Source organism: Alligator mississippiensis, chromosome 11 (genome assembly GCF_030867095.1).
Source record: "Alligator mississippiensis isolate rAllMis1 chromosome 11, rAllMis1, whole genome shotgun sequence".
NCBI classification, from domain to species: domain Eukaryota; kingdom Metazoa; phylum Chordata; order Crocodylia; family Alligatoridae; genus Alligator; species Alligator mississippiensis.
This window is the reverse complement of record NC_081834.1, coordinates 54,953,815-54,971,472: the sequence shown is the minus strand read 5'-3', so window position 1 is coordinate 54,971,472 and position 17,658 is coordinate 54,953,815. Positions and strand designations below refer to the sequence as shown.

At 53.7% G+C, this 17,658-nt stretch overlaps 1 protein-coding gene across 1 annotated transcript; it reads left to right on the top strand.

The window, feature by feature from the left end:
• Nucleotides 1-2,116: 2,116 nt before the first annotated feature.
• On the top strand, nt 2,117-9,740 carry LOC132244098 (zinc finger protein RFP-like). Its single transcript, XM_059715107.1, has 8 exons — nt 2,117-2,339; nt 3,333-3,932; nt 5,414-5,509; nt 6,061-6,291; nt 6,674-6,696; nt 7,106-7,221; nt 7,776-7,835; nt 8,212-9,740. The coding sequence occupies exons 2-8, from the start codon at nt 3,513-3,515 to the stop codon at nt 8,745-8,747; spliced, it is 1,482 nt and encodes a 493-aa protein (XP_059571090.1). The 5' UTR covers nt 2,117-2,339; nt 3,333-3,512; the 3' UTR covers nt 8,748-9,740.
• The last annotated feature ends 7,918 nt before the right edge of the window (nt 9,741-17,658 follow it).

Below are 17,658 nucleotides of genomic sequence, written 5' to 3'. Positions count from 1 at the left end.
CTACAAATTCATCAGGGAGTTGCAGCGGGCAGAAAGAAATAGGAGATACTCTATTTACCAGGGTGCCCTTTGGGATAACTAGAAATAATTGCCACTAACTGACAGAGCACATTTAAATTAGACATCAGGAAGAACTTATTCACGGTAAGGGTAAGAAGCTCTCCCACCCACCTCTTAGGGCTTCATACAGCCTGGGGACAATCCTCTCCTGAGATGTGGTCCCTGCGCTGCCTGAGGACAGGATCCGGAGGCCCAGGGATGATGTGCGACTGACACAGGCAACAGCTGCTTGATTCAGGGCACTGGCACCCTGAGGGATGGGCATCACGGGTCATCCTGACCTGCCTGGAGGCAGAAGATGCCCTGATCATCACCCAGGTCCCCTTAAATAAATAAGACATCAAGAAGAACTTCTTTGTATTCCAACTGGCCCTTTAATGCCAGCCAGTTAAAATGCATCAGGTCACTGGGGCACTAGGCACTGCACTCTGTCCTTGTCTAGGGCAGCATTGGGCCACCAGCACAGAAACGCCAACACCACTACGTCTCCAGGACCCACTCGCTGGGCTCGTTCCTCTGAAGACAGCCAGGACAGGATAATCCAACCCGCTCTGCCAACAGGGGTTTCCAGTGCCTGCCCCGTAGTCCTCTAGGTCCCACTGTCAGACAGCCCTGGGATGCTGTCCCCTCTCCCAGCTTGTTGGAGGAAGGAAGAGAGAGACTCACCCCGGGGAAGATTGGCCCACACGCCCCTCTCCCGAACCCACTGCTGGTGGGGGCATTTAGGGCTGTTAGAGCTATGCCCACCTGTCTGTACAGGGAGCTCCCCCACCCTTGTGATTGGGGTCAGGGAGAGTCCCACATCCTGGCAGCATGGTGCAGGGTGTCGCATGGCTGGAGGCCCCACCGACTGCACTGAATCTAGATCTCTTGTCAGGTCAAAAGAGCTTGGGGAAGTAAAAGAGAGGGTTTCTTCTTTTATTTTCCCACAGTGCAATGTTGTTTAACACAGTGACACGTTACTTTTCCTTCTTTAGCTAAAGGTTTTCTTTGACAAGACTGTTTGTTTTAATAAAAATACATTTATTATAGCAAAATAACAGTCAATACATTTGGTCATACACCATACTAGTATTTTAAGATGAAGTCATAATATAATGCATGGTTTAAATATGCCTTGTTAGACATGTCAATGGCGTTTGCTGGCCACTACCAAATCTCTGGACCCTTCGGGGCTCCTGGGGGAAGAGCACCAGAGCAGGGAGCCCTGAGCCTGCAGCAGGCAGCCCACATCCACCCCGGCCCTGCAAACAAATCTGGGGGGCACATGCCCCCCCCATGCCCTCCTCCCAGAGGGGGTGCACACAAAAGCAGGAAGTCATCCTCCCTCCTACCCCCTGGATGAGCTGCCCAGGGCTGTCCTGCTCCCCACCCCAGTCCCGGGGCCCCATGTACCACCCTGGCTGGGCAGCGCCCCTAGACCCAGTCCCTGCCCCACTGCAAATCTGGAAGAAATGCTGATTTGGAGTCGTCCAGCCTGGGACCGGGACTTGAAGATCCCATTCTGGGACTCTCCCACACAATAAGGAACAGGCGGTCTCCCAAGCTGGAAATCAGCTGTGTCTCCTCTCCTGCCCTCACGCTGCCTGTCCCAGGGAGGAGGCTGCCCAGGCACTGGAGGCTGGGTGGACCTGGTGGTCTGTGAGAGCTGAGAGGGTCTGAGCTCAACGGGGCCAGGACTTGGGATGCTCTGGGGTGTGACGAGGCTGTGGGAGAGCCAGGAGGGCACTGGGGCCAGGTTCCTGCGGGCCACGATGGGCGAGGGCTGTTACCTATCATCCCCTGGCACCAGCGGTTGCAGGGTGAGAAATGGGAGCTGGGGACGCGTCTGTTGGTGTGGGAAGGGTTGGAGAGGCTGGGCTGGGTGTGGGAGGGGGTGACACAGGCAGGGCAGGTGCCATTGCGGGCACAGACAGACCCACCCACACAGGGGAGGTGGAAATCCCAGGGATGGCAACTCAGGGAAGGAGGGCAAAGTCCCAGGTGCAGGAGCCCAGGGAGCAGCCAGGAGGAACGGGGCAAAGTCCAGGGGGATGTACAGGGACCGCCAGGGTTGTAGGGACGTGGAAGCCAAAGATTATCATTTGGAGATGGTCTCTCAACAGGGGGCTGTTGTGAGGCTGAGAGCTGGGCTGCAGGCGAAGCCGCTCTCCCCGACCGTCAATACGAGGCTGTTCCTTCCCGACTCTGCGGCTGTCCCGATCCCACAAGAAGGTCGTGGGGTGGGAAGTGCGCAGTGAAGGAGCAGCGGTCGCCGTGTTGCTGTTCAGTCTTGCGCTGTGAGCAATGTGGGGAGGGAAAGAAAGGCCCATCCATGCACAGCAGCACAGGGCAATGCAGATCTGGGGTCACAGCTCCAGCCATAGCAGAGTCCCTGGGCAGCCTAAGAGGGACCAGGAAACTAAACTGGGTGTGAGCAGCCTCCGCCTGGTCTGCTTCTGCCAGGGAAAACGGGGAGAATGGGAAATGCTTGAACAGAGATTTGAACGGTATTGAGGGGCTAGCAGGGCAGAGATCAAACCCCGCAGTGGGAAGTCATCTGTATTTCTACAAGCTGTTGTGTTGGGCAGGAGGCTCTGGGCACTGACAACATGTTTCAGCTTGAGGAACGGCAAAACCTGCAGGTCAGTGAAATCCTGACCAAGTGTGTGGAATTAAGGATGCCACAAGGGAAGGAGAAATGCATGTTTTAGCAGGTGCCTGCAACCGCCTGACGAAATCCTGGGGTTGAGGACATGCAGCCAGACCTGGGACTGTGGGGAGCCGGCAGAGTCCCTGGGCAGAGACTGAATAACCTGTGGCAGTGAAGGCTGGCAGCACCCTGGTCCCCGTGTAGGCGCCCTGGGGTGACGCTGGCCCTGCCCCGGCTGGAGAGGAGAACCGCACAGTTCCTCTCAGGGGGACGCACCAGGCTCCTCGCAGGCACAGGGTGAGGTCTGGAGCAGCCCTTGCCATTGAAGAGCTTTGCAATGAAACATGAGAAATTACATTCAATGGAGGGGAGAGCTGGATTATTTGTCTTTCTTTTATAATTTTATAACCTCCCTTGCCCATTCCACCCCACCCCAGGAAAACTGAGCACTTCCAGGACAGTCTGAGTTTTTAGGCTGATATCTTGCCTGCTCTGAGGTTTTAGGTAGGTCTCAGCCCCAAATAACAGTCCTGACAGCTCTGAAAAGCTCTTGGCTGACAGCAGGTGCAGTGAGAAATGCTGGGTGTGTTGAATTGTTGTGTAGTGGCTTCAAACCCTTTTTCTGCTGTTTTCACTGGAGTTGTGCCAAGCTGCTGCTCCACAAAGGGTTACCAGATCCCCCGCGATCCCAAGACTGGATCTTGACCCCGGCTCCTCCCAGCTCAGCATCATTATTTCGCAGGAAGGAAACGGCACAGGGTGAGCCCAGCCCTGAGCTCAGGAAAGTGAAAGTAGCCCTGTGCCCTCCCATCTCACAGCCATGGCCACGGCGAGCGCTGTACAAAGCCTCCGGGACGAGGTGACCTGCTCCGTCTGCCTGGAGTTGTTCAGGGACCCGGTGATGATCGTGGGCTGCGGGCACAACTTCTGCCGAGCCTGCATCGCCCAGTGCTGGGAGGGGGCCGAGACGGACGTCACCTGCCCCCAGTGCAGACAGACCTTTGCCCAGAGGCTCCTGGGCCCAAACAGGCAGCTGGGCAATTTAGTCGAAGTGGTAAAGGGCCTGAGCGTGGGGTCAGCAGAGGGAGCCGGGGGCAAGATGGTGTGCGAGCAGCACGGGGAGGCTCTGAAGCTCTTCTGCGAGACAGAGCAGGTCCTGATGTGCGTGATCTGCCGGGAGTCCCGGGCGCACCGAGCTCACCCCGCGGCTCCCATCCAGGAGGCTGCGCAGCAGTTCAAGGTACGGGCGCACGGGCCCGGTCCCGCTGTGCAGCTGGGTGGGACGTACACATCCCTGCGGCATTGGGTCTTTCTACCCCGCAGCCACGGCACAACGGCGTGGCTGCACACGGAGGCTGGTTTGTGGTAGCCTCTGTGCAAGCCATCCTGCTGGGGGGAGGCGAAAAGGACCCAAATGCCCTGTGTTACGTTCCTGACACAGCAAAGACGACGGAGACGTGCTCTTCTCCACCCCGAAACCCCGGCTGTTTGATTCGGGGACAAAAACCACCTGCCTGGGAAATGACAGTAATCCTCGCACAACAGAGCGGGGACGGCTGGTCTCCAGCTCCATCCCATAATAATGACTAGCATTTTAACCTTAAAATCGCCCAATTACTACACACTTGTCATCAATTCTTTCCTTTGAAAGCAGATGAAGCAGGAACGTTGGTCCCCTGGCCCTGGACACGCAGAGCAGTGAACCTCCTCCAGTGTCACCGACCCACGGTTGTGTGCGGGACGGTGTCTTGAAACAGGGGGTGTCTGGCACCGGTTTCCCTTCAGTTGTTACAACCGTCCCTGGGAGCTGCCTGGGGAGTCCTTGGGGACGGGGGGATTGTAGCGCGTGGACAGACTCTGTTCGCCTTGGACAGAGCCCACGTGGCATGCTCTGGAGGGCAGGCCCTGCTCACGGGATTTGCCACGAGCAGCCGCTTCCCCCAGCCGATGCTCCTGGCGCATTGCATAAGTCTCAGTAATGCACATTGCATTGGTGCCAGGGGCTTCAGGGCTAATGCTGGGTCCAGAGGGGACGTGGTTGCACCGCCCAAGTCCATGAAGCACGGCCAGGACCTCCTTTTGTATCTGAGCACCTCCTTCCCTGTCTCTGTCCAGGCCTGGCTACCAAATGCCGTGCTGCACTGGTCCTGGATTAATGCTGCTCTTTCTGAGGCATCTCGCTGTCACTGTAGCTGTAGCTGTACTGCTGGGCTGTGATACTTCATGCCTGGTGCCTTGTTTCTGAGTATCTTCATTTCAGTGCCCAGAGACCAGACCTGTGTCTTGTCCGGCCCAGCTGCCTAAGACTGGCTGGCACTCTGCACTGTCAACCGCGGTGGATTCAAGGCTGTGTTATTTTCTGTTCAGTGCATGTCCCTGACAGTCTGCACTTCCCACTGGTTGCAGTGTTGCCTTGTGGCACCTCCCTAGGACCGGCTCCATTTTTCTATGTGCTCTTCCTGCTGGGCAGGAGCTGGCTCCACAATCCAGCTGGAAACTGGCTGCTTGCTGCTCCAGCTGTGTTAAGCGCACACTATTCAGTGCAGCTTCCTGCAAGGGTGCGCTGTACAGGGAGCTGCTGGTCCAGCGTGAGCACATGGGCTTTCCTGGTGTTGTGCTCACAGCAGACCCTGAAGCAGCCCTCTCAGTTATGGTGCGGGGAAGAGACTCCAGCTTCTCCCCTCCAAGGAGAACTGACCCAAGGAGTTTTCATTCCTACAGGAACAAATTCAGACTCAGATGCAGATGCTAAGGGGGGAGAGGGAGAGGCTTGAAGCACTGCAAGGGAGTGAAAGCCAGAAACACCAGGAATACCAGGTGGGTGCTGCTGGGGTCCGGCTGACATGGGGGAGGAAGGAAGGGACGTGTCGTGCTCTGCATGTTTGGTGGGACAGTGACCGTGGCATTTTGTGACCGTGTGTTGCAGGGTGTTGTGGCAGGTGCATGGAGCCAGGCCTTGCAAACAAAAAAATTGTGTTCAGCTGACAGCTATATATATAGCGGTGTTTCACTTTAATTGTTGAAAAATATGGATTTGAGGTTTATATCACAGAAGTTTGAATTGTTAAACAGACAAAACCAGGGTTACTGATTATGAGAGGAAAGCTATCCTTGCTGACAGCCATGGACTTCTCCCCTCCTTAAGGTCCTGGCTCTCAGGGAAATAGAAAAAACCTCTGCAAAATGACAAGTGAAGAGATCCCAGGCAGGGCCCCAGACCTGAGCTACCCCCAGCTCTGCTCCAGACGGTGGGAGGTCGGAGGTCCCAGCCATGTGGACAGTCAGGACCACGGGGCCTTACAAACCATGCCCTGACTCTCCCAAAAGCGGCTGCTCTCCCTGATGTGGTTTCTCTCTGTTCCTGGCAGCAAAAGGCAGCAGCCGAGAGGCAGAAGGTTGTGGCTGCGTTTGAGCGACTGCGCCGGTTTCTGGAGGAGCAAGAGCGACTCGTGCTGGCCGAGCTGGGAGAGCTGGAGAGCAGCATTGAGAAGAGTCAGGGGGAGACTGTCACCCAACTCTCCGAGGAGATTTCCCATCTCACCAACCTGATCAGGGAGCTGGAGGGGAAGTGCCAGCAGGCCGCCAGTGACCTCCTGCAGGTGAGGCACATGAAATGTCTCCAGTCCCAGAGCAGGGGAGGGAAAGGGGTAAACCTTGGGTCTGCCAGGACCAGGTGCATAACTGAGGAGGGGGGACAAGGGCAATGGCCCCTGACAGGCACATGGTGGCAGTGATGGGACATGCAGAATAACAGCCCCAGCTGCTGCTGCCCTGTGCATGCCCACTGCCCAAGGTGCATGGCTGCCCTATTACACCTCTTGGGGATCACTAAATCAGGGCTTGTAAAGGGGCTGAACTTACCCCAGATCCTCTGTGTGCAGCACTCGGAGTCTGAGGACAAAGTGCGTCCCCTCGGACAGGGGGTCTCCAGTGTGGGGCATTGCACTGAGCTCACTCTTGCATCTTTGTCTCTCCCTTTAGGACACAAGGAGCACGCTGAGCAGGTACGTGGCTCCACCTGACTCCCCATAGAGGGAAGGGTCCTGGAGAAAATGCAGTGATCCCAGGATATGTCCTGGACATTTTGGAGCTGAAGAAAACATCCCTGCTGGGGATCGGTCCCTTCTGGGGGAGCTGCCACTGCCACCGTGGGCAACTGGTGCCTCCCAAGTCGAGTGGGTGGCATCGTCTGTGGGACCAGAGCTGGCGAGCTCTCTCAGCACCACCAGCCCTGTCATGGGGGCATGTTCCCAACCAAGCTCCTCCTACGCATCGCCTGTGACTACCACTGTCTGTGTTTCACCTGCCCCTGCGGCTAAGGCACATGGCCAGAGTCAGTCTCTAGGTGCCTTCATCCACCATGTAGCTGAGCTGCAAAAAGAAAATCAAATGACACAGACTCGTTTTTCCCAGGTGCAAGAAGGAGCCGTTCCAGCTGCCAGAGGGGATTTGCCCAGAGCTGGAAACAAGACTCAGCATCTTGTCTGGAGAAACACTTATTCTACAGGAGACTCTGAAGAAGTTTCAAGGTATTGAGAAGGGTGCTGCAAAAGGGAATAGGGAAGTGTCCTTATTGAGGAAGAAGAGACAAGCAGTTGATTTGAATTTGGAGCCAGCATCTTTTTTAATTGGGAGATAAACTAAACCTGCTGGACTGATATAGCTGGTAACAGGAATGAAGACACAAGACAAGGGCCTCTCTCTGCCTTTGTGCAAATCGCTGATGAACCAGGGCTCCTCTGGGCGCCCCTTTGCCCTGGGTGCAGAGCCGCAGGGCCCCTGCTGCTCCAGCGCTGCTCAGCATGGGCACCTGCAGCTGGGGTGGTGGGAGCTGCGGGGCCCTGCCCCACTCAGAGCGAGCCCCAGTGCCGCATGTCAGGCCACCAAAGTTAAAAGTCAAAATTAAACATAAACAGGGAGCAGGGAGATGTGGAGCAGCTTCTGCAGCCACAGTCTCAGCAGCAGGGCAGGAGCTGCCCCGGGGTCTCTGCTCCATCTCAGGAGCTCAGGACCAAGGCAGGTCTAAGTCAGGAGCATGAACCAGACACCACAAGTCTGATATCTGTGCCCCTTTCCCCTGCAGAGACTCTGCCGTCCACCTTGGAGAAGGGCAAAAGGGTACCAGAGGGATCATACACAAAGGGTAAGCGCTGGGGAGCTGGTCCTGGCATTAACACAATGATCCAGCAGAGCCCATGGCCACCCCAGACAAGAGTCAAACCCTCTCCCAGCCCAGCACCAAACCCCCCGCGCTGGGACCTGGGAAACTGGGCTGGGATTTTCCTATTCTTGCCTATGGATTTGCAGCTACCTGCTCCCTTTCCCCCAGGCCAGGGGCTCTCCCCCGTGCCAGGCTGAGGGGCTGCGGGGCCGTCGGTGCTCAGCCCCCGGGCCCAGGGCAGAGGCAGCTGCGGGGGCCCAGGACGGTCGGAGGCAGGACGGGGCTGGTGGGGAGGGGGAAGAACGGCCCGTCTGCCCCGGGCTGAGCTCTGCCCTGACGCTGCCATTCTCTCTGCCAGCGACGGTGACTCTGGATCCAGACACGGCAAATCCCCACCTCATCCTGTCTGCGGATCGGAGAAGTGTGAGATGTGCAGACAAACGGCAGCCTGTGCCTGACAATCCTGAGAGATTTGATGTGAACCAGTGTGTGCTGGGCCGGGAGGGATTCACCTCCGGGAGACACTGCTGGGAGGTGCAGGTGGAGGTGGGGCAGAAGGACTGGGCCGTGGGGGTTGCCAGAGAGTCTGTGAGGAGGAAGGGAGGGATCAGATTTAGCCCCGAGGACGGGATCTGGGTGGTGCATTGCTGTTGGGATCAGGTCTGGGCTCTCACGGCCCCTGCTCCCACCCGCCTGTCCCTGCGCCGGGCGCCCAGGAGGGTGCGGGTCTGTCTGGACTGTGCGGGGGGGCAGGTGTCGTTTCTCGATGCTGACACCGAGGCCCCGATCTTCACCTTCCCGCCGGCCTCCTTCGCTGGGGACAGAATCCGGCCCTGGTTCTCGCTCTGGGTTTGGGCGAAGGGGCCTGGGCCTGAGCTGAGACTGTGCCATTGAGTGATGGGGAACAGCCGGGGAACGGACCCCCCACGCGGGGAAACGGGCCGCTCTGGCTTCCTACTCTCTGTGACCCCGGAGGAGTACCATCTACCCACCCCGTCCCCTCCCCTCTGCCCCGGGAGCTGCCCAAGTGAAAGATGCCGTCTGCGCTGACAAGCCCGTCCCGTTGCACCGACCAATCAGTCCCGGCGCTCGGTGGTCCTGGGGGAGTCGAGCGCGGCCACCAGCACGGACCCTTGAGGACACCGCCCCAGCGATGACTCTGAAACCCGTGCTAAGCTTGTGCCTGCTCACAAAAGTGAAAATACAGAATACGGATGCTAACTGCATGTTGCAAGAGGACGCGAGGTCATGGCGAGGCCATCCGAGAAGGGATAATGAATTATCTCCTCAGCTCATCTTGCTCTATTTAGGATGATTTCCTAGTGTCTGGTGTGTAACCACATGAGATGTCTATCCTTGATTAATTAGTATGGTAAATATTTCTTTTGCAATTAGCTTGTGTTTATGTGCAGGAAGAGACATTCGCCGTATGTGATAGATGTCTCCTCCTGATTCAGTGTCTTTTTCCTGGCTGTGAATCTGTTTCTTGATATGTTTCAAACCGGATCACCTCTTGTTACCGAAGAAGGTAACTCATTCGAATTAGGAACTTCTGATAACCAGTGATGAGCAGGTTTTCCCTGTCAGTTATTGCTTGGGATCCTTTGATTTGCAGAACTAAAAGAATGCTTCGAAGATGCTAAACTAAAGGGAGAAAAAGGCAGTAAAACAGCAAACAGCGCGTGCTTCAAGAGTGAGAAATCTCTGTGACACCAATTGCTGACGCACCTGACTTACTCCAGAAGTTGAATAGAAACAGACCACTTCTTCATCGCCTGTTTGGAGAGAAATCATCACCTTATGGCTAATTGCTGGACTTTGCATTGACTTGGGCTCACTTGAGATGATTTTAAATACTTATAGTAATTAAAGCCTTTCTGTCACTCATCGAATGAGGTGTCGTGTCAATCCCTGGGCTACTCCGCAATCCTAGGTTTTTATTTGCTAACACCAGTGCTGGGGCTCAGGGCCAAGTGCTGCTGGGGGCCCTTTGCCCAGAGCCCTGCAGGGGCTGGCGCTGGGGGTGGGGGGCCGCCTGGTCTGGAGCCTGAGCCCATCCAGGCGCTGCCTGTGGGAAGCTGCTGGGCTGGTCTGTGCTTAAGCTGGCTTCTCCCGTGCAGCAAAGGCCCCTGGGCTGGAGCTTCTCCGAGCTGGAAGAGTTTCACTCAGGGCAGGCGCCTCCCTGCATCCGGCTCCTCCGACACGGACGGTTCCCTTGTACGACCTGGCCTTGCGCCCCTCGTGGCTTCACGTCCACAGAGATCTCAATAGACATCTCAGCTGGGGTTTGCAATGGCTTTGTCTCTTGGGCCTTCGCTCCCCCTCTTCTCTCCCTCCATCTCCCCTGCACTGGCTCCTTGCTCGGGCTCACACAGAGGACGTCCCATGCAAGTTGGACACTGCTTTTCCTGGGCCTGGTCCTGGGCCTTGGCCGTCTTCACCATGAGGCTGCTCAAGCTGGGCCATGGTCTTATTCACCCACAAACCTCCTCCCTCCCTTGGGGCAGCCGCGTGGCACCGATGGTGGCGCAGGAACTCCACCTACCTTCGAGTCGGTGTTTTCCACCTCCAGATGTTGACCACACAAACTGGGACTGGAGGTAAATCAGGACTAAAGGTGAAAGCATTTGCAACTTTTATTGTCTCCAAACCAGTTCTTAGGCAGTTCATAGCCCAAGAGGAGAGTTTTATGCTGGAAAAATTTTGGGCTACAGCAGACTCACCTAGAAGTGCTCTGTGTTTCCAATTATAAGGTAGTAGATTGACAATTTTTCCATGTTGTTTCCATTGTATTTGTCCTTGCTACCTCCCCACAAAGGATGAACAACCACTTTCAACGGGAATTGAATGGTTTCACCCAGGTACTCTTGACAGAGCAAAAGACCGTCAGAGCCATTTACAGAAAGGAAACATCCAGCTCTTGCTCTAGTCCAGGGGCAGCAACCCCTGGCACATTTGCCGAGCATGGCACATGAGGCCATTTTGCTCGGCACACCACCGCCAGCCTGGCTGTAGGCAACTGGTGCCAGCCACAAAGTGCAGGCCGCTCCCAGCAGGCGGCTGGGCAACTGCAAGCCCTGCAGCAAGCAGACTGGGCTCCGTGGCTGGCAGCAGCTACCCAGAGCCTGGGCCGGCTGCAAACATCTGCTCCGGGCTCTGGCATCAGCTCCATACCAGCAGGTGCACGCGCGGCTTGGAGTGGACGATGGAGGAGGGCCCTGAGTCAGCGTAACCCCGGCCTCTTCCCCGCTGCTGGCACAGAGCTGATGACTGGGCTGCAGAGCCCGGCGCAGCTGTTTGTAGCCAGCCTGGGCTCTGGGCAGCTCCACGGCCCCAGCATCAGCTCCATGCTGCCAGCGACTGCACGTGCACCTCAGAGCGGACAGCCCTAGCCCCTATCCCCACCATCCGATCCAAGGCATGCAGCTGATGCAAACCACTGAATGACCTGATAGGAAATGGTAACGAATGAGAGCACCCTAAGGAAGAGAGAAGCCTATCTAAGAAATGGGGTGTGGGAGTAAAGAAACGATAAATGAGGACAGGAGCTGAGATAAGAGAAGAGCTGGAGAAGCAGGTGTGTGAGCTTGGCAAAGGGACATGGGAAAATGAGCATCTTGGCAACAGGACACAGACACATAGGCACAAGACTTGAGTATTTGGCGTATAAATATAGATGCCACAAGGATTGTTTCTTTGTAGTAACCTGGGGAAGGGTAATTCCTGCTCAGAGCTGTTACCATTGTCCAAAACAAACTCACTGCATTGGGCTGCTTGTGCTTACTAAGCAGAGCAGCCAGCATACTGTCCGAGTGACATAACCCACTCAGAGCTTTTTGCCATTTCATTTTTTTTTCATTCATTCTGTCTTTGAAATGTTTTGGTTTTCTTCTGATTTGCAGTGAAAAGAATCAGTTCCTTGGACCTAGAGGAACAACAGCCCTTCAGTGCTTAGGAGGTGGCACCTGGCAGAAATGGAGGTGTCCAGGGGAGTTAGGCACAGATGGTACGAGGTGGGAGTTGACCGATGGCTTTGAAAATGCCTGAATGTTATACTGACCTACTTGAAAAGCCCACTAGGATCCAGGCCCATAATGTGAGGTGTCTAACACCCACATTCAGATGAAAGTGAATTAGGTGCCCTCATGACTCTGATTGTAGTGGCCTTACCATGTAGAAGTGCCCTAAGTATGATACAGATGTATAATAACGCATAGGTGTGCCAAAGAGCTCTTGTTTCACTGCCACTAGCAAAGTAGTGTCCACTTTGTTCAGCTGGAGAAAGGGAAGAAGACAGATGGAGAAGCAGGAGAAACAGCTGCAAAGCAGACCCAGACACAGGCGTGAGTGAAATGGGCAGCCGCCTGAGGCCCAGACAGAAGAGGCGACCTGAAAATGGAAAAAAAGAAAGGAATAAAATTGCAAAAAAGGTTACATAATTGAGCACATACCATACTGGCAATGTTACCAATTCAGAACAAACTATTTAAAGGCATTGATACCACAGATGTGATCAAGACATTCGCAACAAGAAATCATTGTAACTGGCAATGCGGGGCCTGATACTGCAAATTTGCCCAGGGCTGCCGGGAGTCTAGGTACCGTCCTTCTGAGAAAAGAAACAGAGAAGAGCAAGGAAGGTCACCAGCAAATTGAGGAAAGTGATTATTTCCCCTGTATTCTGCACTGCTGAGGCCACATCTGGACTACTGTGTCCAGTTTTGGGCACCCACTACAGAAAGGACGTGGACAAGTTGGAGAGAGTCCAGTGAAGGGCAATGGAAATGGCTACAATGGCAATGTCTGGTGGTGCATTGGGTGCAGGACCTGGCCCCGTGTCCCTGCCCAACTACGCTTCAACAAGGCCGGGCTCAGGCTGCTTTGTGACGTGTGTCCTCTTTGCCATCACATTGCTCTGACAATGGTGCTGGGGCAGAGATAAAAGCAGAGCAGGGGATTTTTCCTGCTCACTCTGTGGCTGACACAGATGAGAAGAGTCAAGTTAGTGGGTTGTCACATTTCATTGTAGCCTTGGTTATCTTTTGTACCTTTTGTTCCATTATCTGTATTGTTAGTGATCAGTGTCTGTAGCCAGTAGTATTAGCAGTACTAGGAATTAGTCTTAGTATTCTTTCTAATTAGTCGAGTTAGTAGGTAGTTAGCACTTTTAGGAACTAAGGGGGTTATTATTAACATGATGGGCATCTATGTCCTAATAATGCTAATAAATAAGTATCCTGGCCACAGGGGCATGGATGAAAGGAGCCGTTCACAGACTGTGCAGGTACGCAACTTGCTGGGAGTTTTCTGACATCTGCCCAAGGGAGGAGACTGAAGCTGCCCCTCCCAGCCTGGGCATGGGGATGAGGCGGGTGTTGGGGGGGCAGCGCGTGTAGCCTGCGTGTGCGGTGGGGAGTGGAGCAGCCCCGGGGCTTGTGCGGGCTGTGGTTTGGTGTGATGGGAGGAGCCCTGGGCAGCGCCAGGACTGGGACAGCGCTTTGCTCCCTCCGGTAGACACATGCTGGGAGTTAGATGGAGACGAGCCCTGCCTCCCCCCTGCCCGTGTGTGCGCCAGTGCTGCCCACTCGCGGGATCTCTGGCGCTGCTCTGGGGTCTGCACTTCGGGACTGTGACACCCGTAACTCTTCCATAGACAGGAGGAGGAATTACAGGTTTTGCATCTGTCTCGGATGGCCAGAGCCGACTCGAGGTGATTTAGTAATTACTCGTTTGTTGGGCAGGCTGGTGAATAGAGAGGCAGAAAAAAGCTTAATGGTTGCAAAACTTTGCTTACACCGCTTGTAGCTGCGACGCAGATGGTCCGGTTGTTTGAACAACTATGTTAGTTGCTCCAGCTGGCAGGGCTCAGGCTAGCTCATCCGTCCACAAATTAGGCCGGCGGGGAAAGGGTACGTCGGGGATTGCGCTCGGCGACGGGGAGAAGAATCGATAGGTGATCAGTCTATCGATCAGCTCAGCCGCAAGTCAGATCTCTTTTAGAAGCACTCTGCGGCATGCTCAAAGTTCTCCGACTTGGGCGGAAGTCGCATGAAATTTTAAACGGCTAGCAAGCCAATTACTAACCGCCACGTAGGAATAATTTAGGACTGGCCAATAGCGGGACACAAATTCACATTTGAATGGCGGGAACTCTCTTGCACCGGGCTTTTTCTGTTGCAACAGAAAACCTTTGCTTTGCAAGAGGCTCTCATGTGGCGGGAAAATTCCATCGTGCCGAGGCACCAAAATCACTGGGTTGTGACAGCATCCTTGAAGTGCGGACTGCCAAAGCAGCACCAGCGATCCCCAGAGAGAGAGAGAGAACGCGTGTGCGCGTTTGTCTGTGCCTGTGTTGGTTCACCGCTCCATCCAGGAGCAGCACAGACCATCCGCACACACGTCCTCAGCCTGGCCAAGGGAGTTTGTGCCCGAAAGTTTGCAAAGAACAATTTTTCCGACCTCATTCTTTTGTGCAATAAAAGAGATCTCATTCACGCCAAGAACCTTGTCTGCCCTGTCCTCGCACCAGGACACGAGCTCGCACCCGCCGCTGGAAAAGTCAGCGGCAGAAATTCCCTGGCAAGAGCTAGTTTTTCTTCAATTACAGCTGAAATACAGGTTTAAAATGTCATCAGAAAACACCCAATTACATTTTACTATTTCACCTGATTTCTAATACCATTGAAAACAAAAAGACACTTACGCACACAACCCTCCCTTAGATAACATGAGTTAAAAATATGTGGGGCTGTATTTGAAGTCTCATGGAAATATTACCGCTCTTAAGATTCATTAAAAAAAAAGAACACAGCGATCAAGTTTATAAATGCCTTAATAAGCCACACTTGCTGTTGTATAGTACATAATGACATCGGTGCTGGTCATGGTGCCATGAACAACATGCTCCTTCAGGTGCTGAATTAGTGTGCGCTGAAAATAAGAGTGAAGAAAGAAATGTATATAAATAGAAAGCAAAAGACATGGTGGCAAAATATGCTTTCTTAATCAAATATGGCACACACACACACACACCAGAGTGTATTTCATGATTACAAACATACTGAATCTTGCCCCTTTTCAAAATGCAGCACACCAAAGCAGGCAATACCTGTCCCCATCAGTACACCAGTTTGGGCAGTGTTCCCCATCCCCTTGCATATCACTTCTCATCCTCCCTCACAAGACCTCAGTAATGCCTATGCCTGACCTGAAACAAAAGGCAGCGGTGGCTTCCTTCAAGAACGTCGTTGCCTTTCCATCCTCAGCCCTTAGGGCTGTGCGTTCCCTTGCAGAGCTCGTTCGGGCTCGTCTATAATTCTCTCTCTGCGGCTCTGCCGGCCACTTTCCTGAAGTAGATAAGCTGTAGTGAGTGTTTCAGATGTCACAGTATACGAGATCCAAAGCTGTTGTGAACCTAGTCATCGTGAACAGTGGATTAACATTTTTGACTAGGTCACCTTGATGTTTCAAACCGTTTCATACTTTAACGCTTTGGGGCTTGCAGACATAACTACCTGCACATCCTCCAAAGCATTCTTGTTACACAGAAGAGGAATAGTAAATGAGAGTACACTGAACAGTACTACTGCTCGCTCCTGCCTCTTGCAGGAAAGGTAACTAGCAGCAGGACATTGGCCACCCTTGTCCCCTTGCCTTACCTGTGGCAGGCTGCAGTGTAATGCCTCGTGGTTGTGTCAGGGTTGCTGTGTATTTTTACTAACAGGATAGAGAAGGGATTGGCTCGGGATGATCCTGCCTCTGGTGAGGGTTGGGACTAGACGGCCTCTGAAGGTCCTTTTCCAGTCCTCCTTTATATGACTCTATGATAAAGTATCTTTTTTTTAAATCTCTGTTGCAAGTTACTTTTCTGGACCAGTCAATTTATAAACTACTTCACTAAATCACTTTATTCAAGTGACAGTCATGTGGAAGATTTAAGCATTTTTGCAAGGGCTCATGATGAAGCTATTAGGGTCTTTACATACAAACAAGATGCATAGATTCATAGATTCATAGATGTTAGGGTAGGAAGGGACCTCAACAGATCATCGTGTCCGACCCCCTGCACAGGCAGGAAAGAGTGCTGGGTTTAGATGACCCCAGCTAGATGCATATCCATCCTCCTCTTGAAGACCCCCAGGGTAGGGGAGAGCACCACCTTCCTTGGGAGCCCGTTCCAGACCTTGGCCACCCTAACTCCACAGGAACTTCCTAATATCCAGTCTAAATCTGCTCTCTGCTAGCTTGTGGCCATTATTTCTTGTAACCCCCAGGGGCGCCTTGGTGAATAAAACCTCACCAATTCCCTTCTGTGCCCCCGTGATGAACTTATAGGCAGCCACAAGGTCACCTCTCAACCTTCTCTTGCAAGGCTAAAAAGGTCCAGGTTCTCTAGTCTCTCCTCGTAGGGCTTGGCCTGCAAGCCCTTAAACGAGTGGCCCTTCTCTGGACCCTCTCCAAGTTATTCCCATCTCTCTTGAAGTGCGGTGCCCAGAATTGCACGCAGTACTCCAACTGCGGTCTGACCAGTGCCCGATAGAGGGGAAGTATCACCTCCTTGGATCTATTCGCCATGCATCTGAATATGCACAATAAAGTGCCATTAGCTTTTCAGATGGCTTCATCACACTGGCGACTCATGTTCATCTTGGAGTCCACTAGGACTCCAAGATCCCTTTCCACTTCCGTGCCACACAGCAGGTCATTTCCTAGGCAGTAGGTATCCTAGATATTTTTCCTCCCTAGGTGCAGCACTTTGCATTTCTCCTTGTTGAACTGCATCCTGTTGTTTTCCGCCCATTTGTCCAACCTGTCCAGGTCTGTTTGCAGTTGTCTCCTGCCCTCCAGTGTGTCCACTTCTCCCCATAGCTTTGTGTCATCCGCAAACTTGGACAGAGTACATTTCACTCCCTCGTCCAAGTCGCTGATGAAGACATTAAAGAGTATCGGTCCAAGGACGGAGCCCTGCGGGACCCCACTGCCCACACCCTTCCAGGTCGAAACCGACCCGTCTACCACGACTCTCTGGGTGCGACCCTCTAGCCAATTCACCACCCACCGGACTGTGTAGTCATCCAAGTCACAGCCTCTTAACTTGTTCACCAGTATGGGGTGGGATACCGTATCGAAGGCCTTCCTGAAGTCTATGTATACGACATCAACCCCTACTCCTGTGTCCAGGCGTTTTGTAACCTGGTCATAAAAAAAGACTAGGTTAGTCGGGCACGATGTACCTGCTACGAACCCGTACTGGTTTCCCCTCAGCATAATATTTCCTGCCGGGCTCTCGCAAATGTGAGCCTTGATAATTTTTTCAAAGACTTTGCCAAGGATGGAGGTGAGACTGACTGACCTATAGTTGCCTGGGTCTTCCTTCCTCCCCTTTCTAAAAATGGGGACAACATTGGCCCTTTTCCAGTCCTTCAGGATCTGGCCCGTGCACCGCGAGTGTTCAAATATTCCCACCAGTAGTTGTGCAATGATGTCGGACAGTGCCTTCAGTATCCTCAGATGGAGATCATCCGGGCATGCCGACTTAAATGCATCCATTTCCTCCAAGTCCTCTGGGCCTGCTCTTTCTTAGGCTGTTCCAACCGGTCCTTGGGGCAATCACGGTGAGGTCCTCAGTTTGGCACAGCACTGCCTGCCTTGATTGCAGCCAGGTCACCTGAGCCTCAGTGCCAAGGTGTGGCGGGTGGAGACATTTACAAGGATACATGAGAGTGAGAGGGCCAATCTCCACGTTAAGATTTCCAAGGGCTTTGAATGCTACAAGAAATGGGGACATGATGGGCTGGGGGTTGCA